Source organism: Numida meleagris, chromosome 3, assembly GCF_002078875.1.
Source record: "Numida meleagris isolate 19003 breed g44 Domestic line chromosome 3, NumMel1.0, whole genome shotgun sequence".
Lineage (NCBI taxonomy): Eukaryota > Metazoa > Chordata > Aves > Galliformes > Numididae > Numida > Numida meleagris.
The window spans coordinates 10,718,154-10,733,709 of NC_034411.1; the positions used below are offsets into that span (position 1 = coordinate 10,718,154).

The following is a 15,556-nucleotide window of genomic DNA, read 5'->3' on the forward strand; positions in this document are numbered from 1 at the left end:
GAGAATGACAGAGAACTTCTAACTACTGAAAAGTTATTTCTATATACATGCACTTCACTCCTCAGACCAAAATCTTACAGAATGCAAAATGAATGAGTAACAAAAAAAAAAAGAAAAAAAAAAGAAAAAAGTATTAGCTACGTTAACCACAGCTCCCTTTTTTCCTTTAATAGTTTTTTTCTCATTCCATGTCTTGGTCTTCATCTTGTGCCTTGTTGCTTCAGTACTGCCTAGACAAATAAATGCTGCAGAATTCCTTGCACGCTTCCCAAAGGGGACTGCATTTCAGAAAGCGAACTTTATCTCGATGCGCCAACTCAATACAGTAATATCTCCTTTGAAGTGACTTGTCTGATGGATTGAGGCCTAGAAATCAGCTGTAAGGGAGCATAAATTAACCTCTTGACATGACATCCGAAAAAAGAAAAGTGCTTGGATAGAAATTTTAACAACTACCTGAATATAATTTGTTAAAGTCATTGTCAAGAAGAGATAATAAGTAAGCGGTTATGTGGTTCCAGTAATAAGCTACTGAGTTCTTAAAATGTTATGATAGATGTTTCATGCATTTTAATGGACACAAAGGCAGAATGTGCTAGATACAGCATAAGTGTTCTTAATATAGGAAACTGCTCATCAGTGACATGCACTAGGTAGATGCTTTTAATACTATCAGCTCTTCAGTAAAGTACATTGAAAAATGAATTACTGTTCTTATAACATTAATGAAGAGTAATATTGTAGCTAAGTGCTTGCTAGACTTCTTCATCAAGGTTTAACTTACGCAATGATGACTGCAGAGAAGTGAAGCAATGATAAAATAACCCATATTTTCAAAACAGTCATACAACTAAAGCTAAAATATACTTACATGACATTTTCTGCAGGTGAAATAAAGAACTGGCCATCAAAATGACACAGATGGCATAGAAACCAAGTCCTGCAAACTTGTATTTACACAGGCAGAGAACTCTATTTCTGCATTACAGCACTACACATGAAAAGACAAAGGCTCTCTGCACATGCACTTTCTATCACTTTCTGTAATCAGATCTCATAGATCTTAGTGCTGAAAGAATAAAACAATTGCTTACCATGGATTTATGTCAGACTTCCAGCAGAACTAATGTATCAGAATCATTTTAATTTAAGCAAAATTTTGATTTGGTAACTACTTTTTCTTCTTTAGGCAGGAGGTAGTCAAATTTTCCCTAAGCAGCTCAGCTTTTTTAATCAACCAAAAGGAGAAATACAATCTGACCTGATTCCCACTGAAGTCAGTAGCACTTACTTTTAATAGTATAGCACTGTTCTATTCATAATATCTATCAATGAGAAAAACAAACTTGGCAATTCACCTTACCGAACTATAGACCTACTGAAATGCTCAACCACTGCATTAGTGCTAACCAAACAACCCATTCAAATCTAATTCCTTCTAATTCTATTAGATTATCTCTTCTTTATTTCTTACGTGCATCTCTAACGTATGCCTTTTTGTTAAAAAAAAAAAAAAAAGGGAAAAGAAAAAACACCCAAACAGTCATTATATAAATTCTTTGCAGCTATATACTGTGGCTGTGAACATGTGATGTGCTCATCAGAAGAGCAGTGTCTACCTGCAGAGAGATGGCAATTTGTTTGGTTTTCCTTGAAAAGTACTGGAGATGAGCACTGCAGAATTGATTCATTAAGGCATTCCATTTGGAAAAAAAGACCTAAGCATATTGTTAATATGCTTAATTGATTTGTGAACTAAAATATTAATGATTTTAGCATATTGTTTGGAAAAAAACTCCAAGATTTTATCAACTGAAAAAACTGTAATCCAGTAACAGACTGCAGTATTTTTTCCACAGAATTCTAATTCATAAGCATATTTAAAGGTTTTCCACAAAAGCATTAATAAATGAGCATCAAAACAGCATTATTCTTTAGAAAGAGAGTTCTAAGCAACAGGGTGAAAAATGATTAAAAGTATTTATACATGAAATCTGACTGCATTTCCAATCTACATTTAAATTTAGAAGCATCATCAGCTGAGCAGTGCTGAGTTACTGTTGTTAGTTTTGCTTAATACTCAACGCTAACAATGATTTTCTTTTAAAAGAACTGAAGACCAAAATTTCCTGCTGGAAAGCTCTTGGCATTAAGCCAAAAAAATATTCACAATGTTTGGCACGTATGAAGCAGAGTTCATCAGTGGTTTATCCTAATTATTTGACTGTTTTTTTTGTGTGTGTGTGTTTAAAATTTTTTTTAGAATTTACTGAAATATTTGGTTGTGTCGTCCACTGCCATCTGTGTGACAACAGTCTAATTTTCACAGAATCTGATTACAAAGTTTAAAGTGATGGTATGCAAGTCTTCCTTTCACTGGCAACTATTTTTCCATTAAATACTGTTAAGGACACAATAGTAGCTTTTGCCACATGAGACCAGAAGTCCAGCTACATTTTCTGTAGTACTACACTTTCAAGAGTGGCTAATAAAAGCACGGCCACTGAATTGCCACTGTATAGTAATTACTAGCCTTATAGTTACAGATTCTGGTGACAAACATGTCATAGATTTCTTGAGCTACAGGGACTGCCTTACCACATGAAGTCCTTATGTATTTCAATTTCATACTAATTAACTTCTTGATTTTTTCATACCTGCATAGTTATATCTTCATAAAAATACATTTTTGCTAGATAGTCTAGGCTTCTCAATGTACACAAGTCAATCCATACTTGGAAACCTCCTTATTCCAATACTCTGTATTTTTCTTATCAGAGTTTATCATGTGAAACAGAAACTAAAAACGCATACAACATTCAAGACATGCACAATGACCGCACAACAGCCTGAAATTGCTTTCTGGTCTGGTCTTACCTCCTTTTCCCATAGTTACTAACATCCTTTGGGACTTCTGGTCAGTTCTGAGCACTGGGCTGTTTTACAAAGGCCATTTACAATGACTGCACAATTTTATCAGCTCAGTGGTAACAGAATCCATTCTAACCATTAAGGTTACCTTTTCTAGAATTACTTTGTACGTACTAACATTGAATTCTACCTACCATTTTAATGTCCGGATATTCAGAGTTCTGAAACCCTTCAGAAAATGCTTAAGTGCATCTTTTTTTTTTTTTAATTATTATTTTCCTAAATAATCTAATCACATCTGCAAATAGAATCATAGAATGGTTTGGGTTGGAAGGGACCTTTAAGATCACCTAGTTCCAACCCCCCTGCTATGGGCAGGGACACCTCCCTCTAGACCAGGTTGCTCAAGCGTTCCTCCTCATTACTCAATCATTTATGAACATGCTACTAGAGATTCCCATGAGACCATGAATAGCAGAGCTTTACTATGAGTTGACTGCCACCACAGACCAGTTTATTAACATATGACTGACATTACATGAGCTTTTACATATTCTTCTCCAGACGAAAAAATATTCAATAAAGGAAATGGTTTAGTGATCGCTCTTGGGAGGCTTATGGATGAATTTGGTGATCTTAAAGGTCTTTTCCAAGCTAAGTGATTTTATGATTCCATAATAGCAATGGTACTACTGAGGAGAACATCATTCTTCTCTATGCCTCCAAGATTAGACTATAATGCACACCTTCTGTCATGATAAAAGATTGTGAGATTAATTTAAATCACCAGTCCTGAAATGTGATTAAGTTTTCTCTCTTCATATGCTGCATGAGAAATTCTCAAAAGTAGAATAAGAGAAATTTAGGACTTGCTATTCATTAAAAGCTTGCTTTCCACTGATTCTTCCCATAAGAACAGTGGAAAGGCAGAGTTTACTGCTGAAAAGTCTTTTTATGAAAGATCTGATAGGACTAGTATGAAAGATAACTTCTTTCATATAAATCTGGATTTATTAATTCAAGGAACTCTATTAATATAGATCTTGCATATCCCAAAGACTGCTTTGTACCAGCTGGTAAATTGGTCTGCAGTATGCTTGTAGCACTTTGTTTTCCCATTCATCTTTCAGGGGTTCACCCACCATACTGACTCATGGATCTCCTGCTCTCCATTCCGCTTTAAGGGTTCAGGCTCAAGTTTCAGAGAGAACAACTTCAGTGAACTCCAGATCATGCCCTTGGGCTCTGTTTATTATATTTTGGCAGCATACCAATACCAAAGGGCCAACTGATATATATTCACACCACGGTGCTGGCTCATATAGCCCTACATACACGCTAAATTGGAAATTATTTATATCCAGCTTTGTAAAATTGACAGGTAAACTGAAATATCACAACTGGAAAGTACATTACTTTTTAGCAAAATCTTAAAGTTTCTGAAAACATTCACATGGTGGAGCTAAAAAGCAAGTCTGAATCTCATATCTAATTAGTTTTTCACCTTGTAAATAGAGTGAGTCTCCCTGTCTAGTAATTTTCAACTTCACATAAATAACCTTGTCTTTAGCCTTTTACTACCGTCTTTTTTACTGTTCTGAGTTATCACAGAGCATACAACTGTGCTTTAAGAAAGCCACACATACACTAATATTATATATTTGATTACTGAGGATCATTTTAAATTAATTATATATTTAAAGTGCCATAGCCAGAATGTAGGTCTTAACAGAGGAGAAAGAAGATGGATAAGAGAAAGAAGAGAAAGAAAAAAAGCATATACATGAAAAGAAAAGCATCTATTTTCTAGTAAAGGAACCTGAAGTTATATTTTATTGGCAGTCTGCTAGAAGACCAACAGCAATTTCCACTTTTGCTAGCTAAGAAACAGCAAACACAAATGAGGATTTTCTAAGCAGCATGGAAATAAGCTATACTGCTGTCCTTCATGTAAGCTGGAAGCATAATCAGGTTACAAGTGAGAGCAAACAGCAACTGCTTTACTCCAAAAGTGATCAAAAAGATCACGGGAAGAGGGGACTGGCTGTACTATCGCATCTGCAGGAATTAGATCATACATGACATAAACTGTATGGCACCTTTACCTTGTATTTAACAGAGAATGAGGAATCAGAAGATTCTCTCCTCTCCTAACAGAGAGAAGATTCTCTCTGTTGCTGTCTGCATAAACTACCGGCTGTCCCATAACTGTTCTACCCCACTTGATTATGGTTTTACAGGCAACTTTGTTTCCAAAGTTTATTTTCCCTGTCCTAGTTGTTTTCAGCCTCTGTTCACACTGAATGACAGAAACATACATGCAGGACGGGATTAGCAGAGATTCAGGATGAGGAACTAAGTACTCCACTAAGACTGGCTCTAAGTGAAGACCTAGTCTTCTTTTTTGTGTCTTTTAATCTGTTTATTTTGCTTAGATTCAAGTGATGCACTCTGTTACTGACTAGTTGGATGAAAAGTTCCATGTATGTTTTCAGTTTTGCTGTACAGACTCTGTTTTCTAGGAGATCCCATAGAAAAGAGTTTTCATAATGGTTCTGTTGAATGAGAAGGGATCCAGTGACCTCATGTTCTAAATCTGCGAAGTACAGTCAAGACTTTAAAACAATTATTTATCATTATATCAAACCTTATGCCCCAAACAGAGGCGAATACCTGACTGAACTCAGACTGAAAGCGCTCTGCACGTCCTCTCTGGTAAAGATCTTTTGCAAATTTTAGCAGGCTGTCACCAATACTGAATGACAAACAGAGATCAAAACCACCTGGTAAAATTTGAAGGCACTGTACAAGTAAACAGCCCAATTACAAAATCTTGTATTTTAAAGGCAGCTACAATATTGCATCATTTTAACAATTTTCTATTGCCAAAGACAACAAGAAAGGAAGAAATAATATATTCTAGTCATTCTTGTCACCTGAGAGAAGTTAATGCATGGAATTCTATCAGCGATTTGTTGATCAAAGTAGAATTTGCAATACCCACAAGAGCACAGCCAAAGATCTGGACTTTGCTACCAAAAGCATTCTTACAAGCATTAGCTTTCAAAAGGCTGTAGGGCGTTCATTTAAAGACTTTTCACTTCCCCAAACCTACGTGTAGCCTGAAAATATGCTGCACTTAATCACTGTTGTTTTCTTTTCAATACACAATTCTCCTGTTCTTTGTGGATAACCTAACATAGCTCCTTGATATGCTTTGGTTTTGTAGGATGTCTTTACAAGAAAAAAGTAAAGTAACAGAGGGTACATATTCCAGAATAACTTAATCATATGTAGTTTTTGCATCTGCAGACTAATGAAGTATAGAAAAGATGGTACAAATGAAAGAAACAAGAGAGGACTGCAGGGAAAAACAGACAAGAAACAGAGTGAGAAAATAACAAAATAAAATAGAAAAAAATGAAGGATATGGAGATTGGATAATTAGTAGGTAGACAGAAGGAGAAGGACAAACAAATTCAACAAGTGAAGGGGCACTTTACCAGAGAGGAAAGTCTCAAAGCTCAGGAAAATTGCTCTTAATTTGCAGAGGGAGACATCCATCTAGCAAAGCAACTTGGTACTTTCCTTGGAGTATACATGTATGCTGCCAAAGTACTCACTGCTCCATTTCCCAATGTTCTGCCACTCTTATTCATTTCTAACAACAGTCTTGCATTTGAGTATAAGTGGAAATTCATGGAATTATTCCACTGCCTTCAGAAGAAAAGCTGTGTACCAGTGAACTGGTACTGTAGTTGCCCTGCACTATGTGTGCCATTACTTGTACAATCTTTCAGCATCCAATAGGAAAAAAAAAATATTACCACAAGTTTTTCCATACTGGAAAAAGAGCATGCGATCCAGAAATGAGAATCAGTCCTTTACCACTAAACAGTCAACATTACTTACTATATCAATTAATATAAATCCTATGTCCATACTCTGCTGACTCATAGAGATATAGGTAATACATTTTTCAGAAATAATAGCAATGCAGAAAACCTACAAAAGATGGTTATTCTTGAGAAAAATGTGCAATGTGTGTAAAAATTGGAAGCCTCAAGTGTCACAGGAGCCTAGAAATTTTCAAATGATACAGTTTTGAAAGCATTAGAACTAGAAAAATAGGGCATTAAAGTTACGTCAAGATAGCAGGTCTTAACACAGTAGCAGTAAAAACGCGGACATCCAGCACACTTGTATTTGCTCACTAATCATTCAAAATCTGTTATGTATGTCATGTCAATTTCACAGGATGAAATTCTGTTTTTAAAAACATACTAAGAAAAAATTCAATTCAGTACACCTGAATTCACTGGTGTTTTAATTGCATACTGTAAAGCATAAATTATAATGGAAACAATGCTACCCTGAATCCATGTGAAACCGTATCATTTAGGAAGGATCAAGATCTACAAGGTATATTCAAACAAAATATCAAATGACTTCAATGGTATTTTGAGTACATAATGGAATACACGTTGGATTTGATCTTAGAATAGCACGTGCAAACAAGAGAAAAGTGAGCATTACATTAGGTGTAAGAAAGTTCACTTCAGATTTGAATATCTAAATAAATAGCATAATGGAACGTTTGTCTCTCAAAGGGGCATAGAAACCTCTTTTCTCTCAACAAGAGAGAAATTTATGGTCTTTTAAGGATTCTTCTGTAGGTAGTTTTTAAGGATTAGCTCATTAGTTTTGTACACAGTAATCAACTTAGAGTTATTTGTATGGAACACGTAGTGCCAAGCAATCTTACATGAGAAGGATTTGTGTTATTTGAACCAACATCACTCGCCTCTGTCTTACATACAAATGAATGTTTGAAAACAAAACCTGAAACAATAGCAGCCAGTTTTGTACATACGTTTTTCTTCTGATGCTAGTCTTAAAATTGATATAAATGTACGCACAGATTAAGAGGTCCATTTATTTCATTTGTTTAATTGACAATTTTATTTTGTAAAGTTGAATGCCTGAAGAACATGCTGAAGAGATTTAAGGGAAACAAAATCAACATTTCAGGAATGGTATTTTCTGACTGGCATGTGAAGGAATTTCAAGCGCTTCTAGGTTTTATAAAGATATCATTATTTTAAGGTAGCCCCAAATATAAGTTTGACTGTAGTATGCTATTCAGTTCCACAAAACCGTCATGCCATGAACAGTCTCCATAATATTTTTAAACAGGCACGAGCTTAGTAGTAACCTGGTATGTTATTAACATTCTGAAATTAAATACATTTAAATCTTTATTACATATAAAGAAGACCACAAAATGCCACCTCTTCTGCAACACATGACATTAGCTAAAGGTGAAGTCATGACAAAGCATAGAGCAAATCACTACCAAAATCTGAGCTCTGTCCAGCCAACAGTGCTGCTCATTTGATCTGCAGTGAGCAAAAGATAGATTTCAGGCTACACTCAAGGGAGAAAAGAAGGTGCAACATTTATTCACTAGTTTTGCAATTTACTGTGGGAAATAAGATGCTTCCATCCATTTTCTTCCTTTTCTTCTCTCAGTCAAAATACTAGATTTTTGTTTTGTTTTATGCTTTTTTAAGCTTTTTCTTCAAATTCAAACCAGAAAACTTCATTCTGATCTTAGCTGTATTATTGCTACTGAAGTTATAATAAATGGTATTTCAGTCCCACCAGTAAAATTACATTAAGATTTATAAGCAACAGAAATGGAAAAATCTGAAAACAGCTTCCTAAATGTAAAGAAAAGGTTTACTTCTACCAACAAAAAATCAGGACTGATACACATCCACTTCTCAGTAGACTGAAGGCCACAAAGAGCTGGAATCATTGAACTGAATTACCGTAGATTATAGCAAAACAAGAGGCTCAAGTTCTAGATAGAGTTGCTTTAAAACAAATTGTGTGGTCCACTGAAATCGAATACATTGTCTAATAAGACAGCTTCTCCTAAGGACTGCTCAGAGCAATAGTTCTTCATAATCTAAAAATTAAAGCAGAGAAACTGCTTGTGAACCGTTGCCTGTTTGTCAAAAAAGTACAGCGAATGGTGCTAAGAAAGTATTGCAGTACTTACCATGACAGGTACCGAAAGCTCACAGAACTCTGTTCAGTACACAAGCAACAAATGGAGATGGAACTGATCATGAAAGTTCATTTCTAACAACAAAAAGGCTATAAGCAAACTGTAAAGAAAAATAGCTTATGAGTATTTGATACCAAGGATATTTTGTAGCGAAGTCCTGCTGCTTTTGTACGAGACCATGAAGATTTCATAACTGCTAATTCAATGCAGTAAACACATTACTGCTTTCTGCAGTCCTCTGATGGGAGGCTTATTACTTACTCCGTATTCTCACGCTCTCTTTTGATCTAAAATGTACTTGAAAATGTATCCTAGAAATCATTTTAATTTATTTTCATGGAACCTCATTTTGTTCAAAAGAGATTTAGAAAAAACCCCAAACATCTACTGATCTATTGATTTATTGTGTTGTGAGTCTACCAGCAATTTTTTTTCTCTGTTATCCCTTTTCAAAATCATTTTCTGAATTTATTAAGGAATTTAAGAAAAAAAAATTATTGCTTTTGCTACAGAAAAAAAATAATTTAGCAGCAGCAGGGCAACTCATTAAATTCCTGCTTAAAAAGCTGTTTGCTTTATACTTTGAATTTTTCTTCTAACTAACTGGGACTTGATCCAGAGAAAAATAATTTTTCTACAGCTGACACCAACAGAATGTTTTCATGAGCTTAGTGGACATTAGTGGACACATCCACCTTTGTAACTGAACGGTTTAAAAAAAAAACAAAAACTTTTTATCTTTATACAACAAAGCTATCTTTATGCCTTGGTCGTGCAAACATTTACTGTATTGAAAAGTCCGTCTGGATTTAAGCATGGTTTAGATTAAAAACCTGCCCCAAGACAAATTTTCTTTGTAATACTATTTAATACAACCCCTATTTTTCTTTGAGGACTATGAAGCTATATATTAAAGCTATTATATTATTATATAAAGCTAATTTCGATGACTTCTGGGAAACTATTTACACTTCAAATTCTAACTGCAAAGTTTACTGTTTAGCTTTGTTTTTATTTGCGTAAAGCCAGTCCTTGGCCTGCAAAACCTGTTGGGAAGGGAAAGAAAAAAAACAACCCAAAACTCAAATCTACCATACTTACTATCAATAATTTTGTTGACACCATTCAGGAATTCCATAGACTCAAAATAAAATCACAGTCCTTTTTCTCCTTTCAGAATATAGCCTCTTAATCCAAATAATATCAGAGAAGTTAAAATTTAGTCCATTCATCTGGCAATTGTTTCCCTCTGTTTCATAAACATGCATATCACAGAGAAAAAATGTTCAATTTAAAGTTTCTTACATGATTAGAGTGTAAAAAATCATCATAGAAATACAGTTATTCTTAGACTTAATCATGTCCTTACTGTAATATATTGCATTCCCAAAAAACAATGGCTTAGCAAACCAATTGTTTCATAAGCAGTTAATACAGTTAATTGTCTAGGAAGATTATAAAATAAAAATTCTCGTACTGCATATAATTCTGTTCTGACGGTCTCAACCATAGGTTGGAGGTAAAACATCAAGAGAACCAGAGGGAGGACCAGAGGGGAAAGATATGACAGCTTATCAGAAATGTTGGTTTAGAAATTTGATAAGATACTGCCAAATAAAATTGCCTGGAGAGGAGAATACAGTACTACAGGTAGATACCGTACCATACGTGTACAATTTACCGCGTACATTTACGGTCTGTAGCAGCCTTCCTTTCTTAACATTCCAGTTAAAAGTTATATCACATAGGAAGGACAAAAAATACACACTAGAGTATATGATGACTTTTTACACATCGATAATTAATCATCACATTTCATTAATAAATTATCAAGCACTTGCAAACTGTCCACAATCATTTTCATCTAGTTTGCATATTTTATAATGGTGGAATAACATTTTAAAAAGTTTGAATAGGCACTTACTGGAATTACAGTTAATCCTGATACAGTCTAGATGGGGAAGAATAGATGAAAAATGAAAATTTATCCTTCAAGGTAATAGCTGCAGACATCCAATAAAATCACAGTCCACCCTTCCGGGGACAGACACATGCAAATATGGCCACTCCATATCATCAGTCTTTACATACTGTAATAACCCAGATATACTGCGATAAATCTTTATAAATAGAAACGACAAATAGGGTAAAAATGGCCAATTTCAAACAAAGCTACATGGTGACAAATCTAAGTGAAAAATTCAGATTAAATGTCAAAGATGCTTAATTGAGGCAGGCTGCAACCTTTTCCCCATCTGTGAAAGAACAGGTAATTTCTCCCAGTGCAATTAGAAAGTGCTCCGTCACAATGGGTCATAGAGTGAGCCAGGCCTCAGTCAGACACCTTGGACTGCTCTTGTAGACTATACCTCAAAGGCTGTTCTGCAACAACTGAATAGCAAAATGCAAAGCCAATTTCCCAGGCCTACAGCAAATGGGGCTTCAAACTTTTTTTTTTTTTAAGTATAGAATTAATAAATGGAAAGTGACTATGTTTAAAGCTACATTAAGAAGGAGAAAATGATCACGTTTGTAAACTGATACTTGGAGAGCACTATTTTCAGACTATTTCAAAAAAAAAAATAGAAAATAGAAAGGAGGGTGAGATGGTGGAAAGGGCAAGAAGAAATAATGTTATTAATGCATGGATTTCTTCAACTATATAAGTAGGCAAAACCGGACAGAGGTGGGCTATCTTGTATATAAAGAAAATGACCTAGCCTGTACTGTGCTGGTTACCTTTATGATTGCATTTTAAAAAATAAACATCTACACCAGCCTACTTGGTTTGTACAGCTACTCCCGCTAAATACCTTTGAGGAACAGATACACCATGAAACCTAGATTTTGTTGCCATATAGCTGAGTTTGCCATGTGTCGTCAACCGCATCAGAAAAGTGGTCGCAAACAGCCAAGGAGCAGCCACCGCACACCCCCTGGTACAGAAGCCACCGCCGCCGCTCCCTGTCGCCGCAGGAGCCCGGCGCGACACTAGAGGGCGCTGCGGGAGAGGAGGACACGGGGACACCGCGCCGCTCCCTGCGAGAGCACAGCGCCGGGACAGCGCGCAGCCAGCGGTATAGGCTTGTAAGGCGGAAGGGGAGGTGGGATTTTTCAGCTTTCTGGGAATCGTCTTATCTGCGATTACTTAACGCTGCGGTTACATCTACACTTCTACTTCATTCCCTTTAAAAATATCATGCCACAGAACGTGGCTGACTTCGCTGAACGTGCATTTTCCTAAGCGTACTCCTATTCTTCAGATCCTACCTTGGATATGTAAGCACAGAAAAAGCACTTTAATTTTATTATTATTCATATCATTGCTATTACTAATTAACTAGAGGAAGTGATAACCTAGCATTTTATCCATCATATTTCAAACCACAAAACCAATTTTCTTTCTTTTTTTTTTTTCTCTTTTTCTTCTGTAAAAGGGTTTGTGCCTCCTGTGTTCACATGGCTGTTTGCTGAGGGCCGCAGTCTTTGGGCATTGAAGGGTTGTGTTATCGTTCGATACTACAAAAACACCACCACAGAATTGTTTAAAAAAGAGAAGATGGGTTTACTGTAGATTTGACGGCTAAAAAAAGGAGACCAAGCAATCCATCAGTGGAAATCATACTTAATTGAAACATTTTCAGCATTAAAACTAGATATGCTTCAGTATATATGTATGTTGTATATTAGTTGGCAGATGTAAAACTGAACTAGCCTACAAACATGTTGTTTCTGCTTATCTATTTAAATAGTGGAACTGATACTATGGAGAAGTTGAGGAGGGAGATCAATCTTCCACAGTGAAGAAAAGTACTTTAGTCTAAAAGAACCACTGATGAACTAGTCTTCTCTTTTTAGAACGCACAATAGTACAAAAATATTGTGATGGAGTATGTTAAGACTATGTGAAGAACACAAAAATGCAAAAAAAAAAAAATGGACACGTATTTGTGTGTATGTGCATATGCAAATGTTGCACTGACATGTTTATATATTGTTTCAGTTTTAATGTTAAAACAGGCTGTTTTGTAAATGTTTGCAAGCAAAAAGAAAAATGTAAAGAAAATGCTAATTTCTTGGAGGAAGAGTTTGTTACCTAGGTTGACCGTTAGTTTAACTCGTCCTGCATCCAACTCCAACCGGAGGGTATCGGCAGACTCCCTGGAAGTTGTTGCCATTAAAATGCCATAAGCTCGCTGAGACCTGAACCGTAAAGAAACATCTTCTGCCTCTGTGTGCATCACAACAGGGAGCTGTATTTTCATAAACATACTTCCATCATAGCTTAATATTGTTGCCTCTGAAAACATAAAATAGAGAATCAGTTATTAAAGAAGTTAATGTGCTCTTTATTGACATTGCCGAAACAGAAGATGGTAAACGTATATCCACTCAGCATGACGTGGAAAAAAATTACATATTAAAATTATGACTGAGAAGTATAAACAACAACAACAAAAAACACAATGTCTTTCCTTATGTGGGATATTTTGGTGCTTGTAAAAGAAACACAATTGTACTTTTAATAAACAGGTGGGTAAAATCACCTGTAAAGAAATGCCTGCCAGACTGGGTCCGTACTATGCAACATACATCAAAGCCTGTAAAAAGTATCCAGGTAAACAGCTTCTTAAAAGGTCACGTCTACTGTCATCCTCCTAGATAAGTGCTTTAGGATACTTTATGTGTAAATCCATTGGGATTGCTACTACCAGTTATGATTACCAGCCAGCCAGCAAAACGAAGCCTTAAGGAATTAGCGTGGAAGAGGTGACCATCAGATGCAGTTTGGTTGAGAGCAGACTGCTTCACAACCGTGACGGCTGAGGTCTGCGAGACTCAAAAACGCGCGTACAGACATGGCGACAGCCTCAACCTGAGGAGCGAGACTGGACTTGGCATATTGAGGGTAGGATTTAAAAAGCCCTGAGATAAGCAAGTAACTGTCAGCTTCAGACACTGCAGAAAGTGCTCCCAGCAAGCGTTGCGGGCACAGAGCAGTCATGGCCTGTTAGGCCCCCGAGCGACCAGCCACAAGTCATCTTCTCCCAGTCCCCGTGCTGGTAGCAAGAAAGGGAGCAGAGATGACACTGCTGCTCACAGGGGTATGACAGCTCCTAGAAAGCAAAGGCCGCAACTTCTTCTGAAACATCAAGCAGGATGATCAAGTGCTGCGGCCTGTCTCCCAACACAGCCTTTGGAAATGGCTGTCAGGCTCACAGATGGAGATGTGCTATGGTGGAAGTGGCGGCAAGAGTGCAACTTTCCTTGCTCAAAGCCAGTCAGCGGCCACTGCCAGGTGTTTCAGCAGGCCCAGAAGTGCCATGCAGTAACAGCCATTCTATACGACCAAAACCACTACACGAATGACAAAATACACTTATCTGAATGCAACATGTCTTATGCATATCTGATTGCTTGCCTACCACTACTTTGCTAGAGAATTTTAGCTTCTTCCACCTGTCTCCTACATTCTTTAACCCACCCCAAAACTCTTAAGCTTAGAAACCGGTGAAACATCAGATGATGAGGACTACAGAGGATCTCCAGTATTGGTTAGAGACAGGTGCAATCCTGAGGCCGTATCAGTCCACTGAAGGATTAAAAAAAAGGAGCAGGCATCAGACAACATCTCAGGGAAGCCACAGGAAGGGTAAACTTCAGCACTTATTTCCTCTATTGACCAAATAAAGAAGAAGAGGGAAAAAAATGATCTAATTACAAATCTATGAATACTAACAAGCACAAAGTGCATTTTTCTAGTGCAAATCCCAGACTGGAAAATTCAGTGTTGCGTGCCATTTCTCTCTTGAAGTTCTTTCCAAGAAGAAAGTCCAAGCTCTGCAGTCAATGCTCTGTACCAGGCAGCTGCAGATATGATGCAACCACCTACGGCTCCATATGTACAGTTTTGGGGGATTCTAATTTTCACTGCTGGGTCTGCCACATGATCTTGGTCAAATAATTAATATAGTTTCTCCGTGCTTTAATTTCACTCAGTAAAACTGAGATACTTAACTACAGCAAAGGTGTACTGTGGTCCTATATGTAATAATAGCTCAGATACTACTGTTTATTATGTTTAACCAATATAATAATTAAAATAGCTTAAGAATTATTTTACTTTATGTAATGTCAATACTTGAGACACTATAGTTTGTCAAAACAGTTTGCATCATGTGTCTTGTATGCTGTAAGAGTTTCAGCCAATATGGTCCATGGAAGGACAAATACTTCCAACTATAACTGTGTGAGCACACTGGAAGCAAATATGATGGGTGGTATGTTCACTAATAGTTCCAGGCTTCCACACTACAAGTTTTGACAAAAATGGTTTGGAGGAAAAAAAAATAATAATAATTACTAATACTGTTAGTGAAAATCATTAGACAAAACAAATTAGTATACATTTACAGACTTGACCATTTCTAACTGCGTGCTCTCCATATTCTAAATATATACTTTTTTTTCTGTGAAGGAGATTAAATGCTTATTTCTCACCAGTCTGAAGAGAGACTTCAAGTCAGAAAGTTTTCACAGCAGAATGTGCTTTGTTTTTTGTTGTTGGTTTTTGTCTTTTTTTTTTTTAATTGTTTAGGGACGGGGGGG

General features: G+C 36.3%; 1 protein-coding gene across 22 annotated transcripts in view; it reads right to left on the bottom strand.

Moving 5' to 3' along the window:
- The window catches only part of NRXN1 (neurexin 1), a 658,401-nt gene that overhangs the window by 374,988 nt on the left and 267,857 nt on the right, over nucleotides 1-15,556 (bottom strand). For 14 of the 22 annotated variants that reach the window (XM_021391197.1, XM_021391180.1, XM_021391169.1 and 11 more), the window contains 2 exons: nucleotides 13,044-13,247; nucleotides 10,872-10,898 (listed from right to left, as the gene is read on the bottom strand). In XM_021391197.1, the coding sequence (XP_021246872.1) occupies nucleotides 10,872-10,898; nucleotides 13,044-13,247 (231 nt within the window). The remainder of the gene's footprint in view (nucleotides 1-10,871; nucleotides 10,899-13,043; nucleotides 13,248-15,556) is intronic. The other 8 variants (XM_021391173.1, XM_021391182.1, XM_021391177.1 and 5 more) reach the window with 1 other exon arrangement.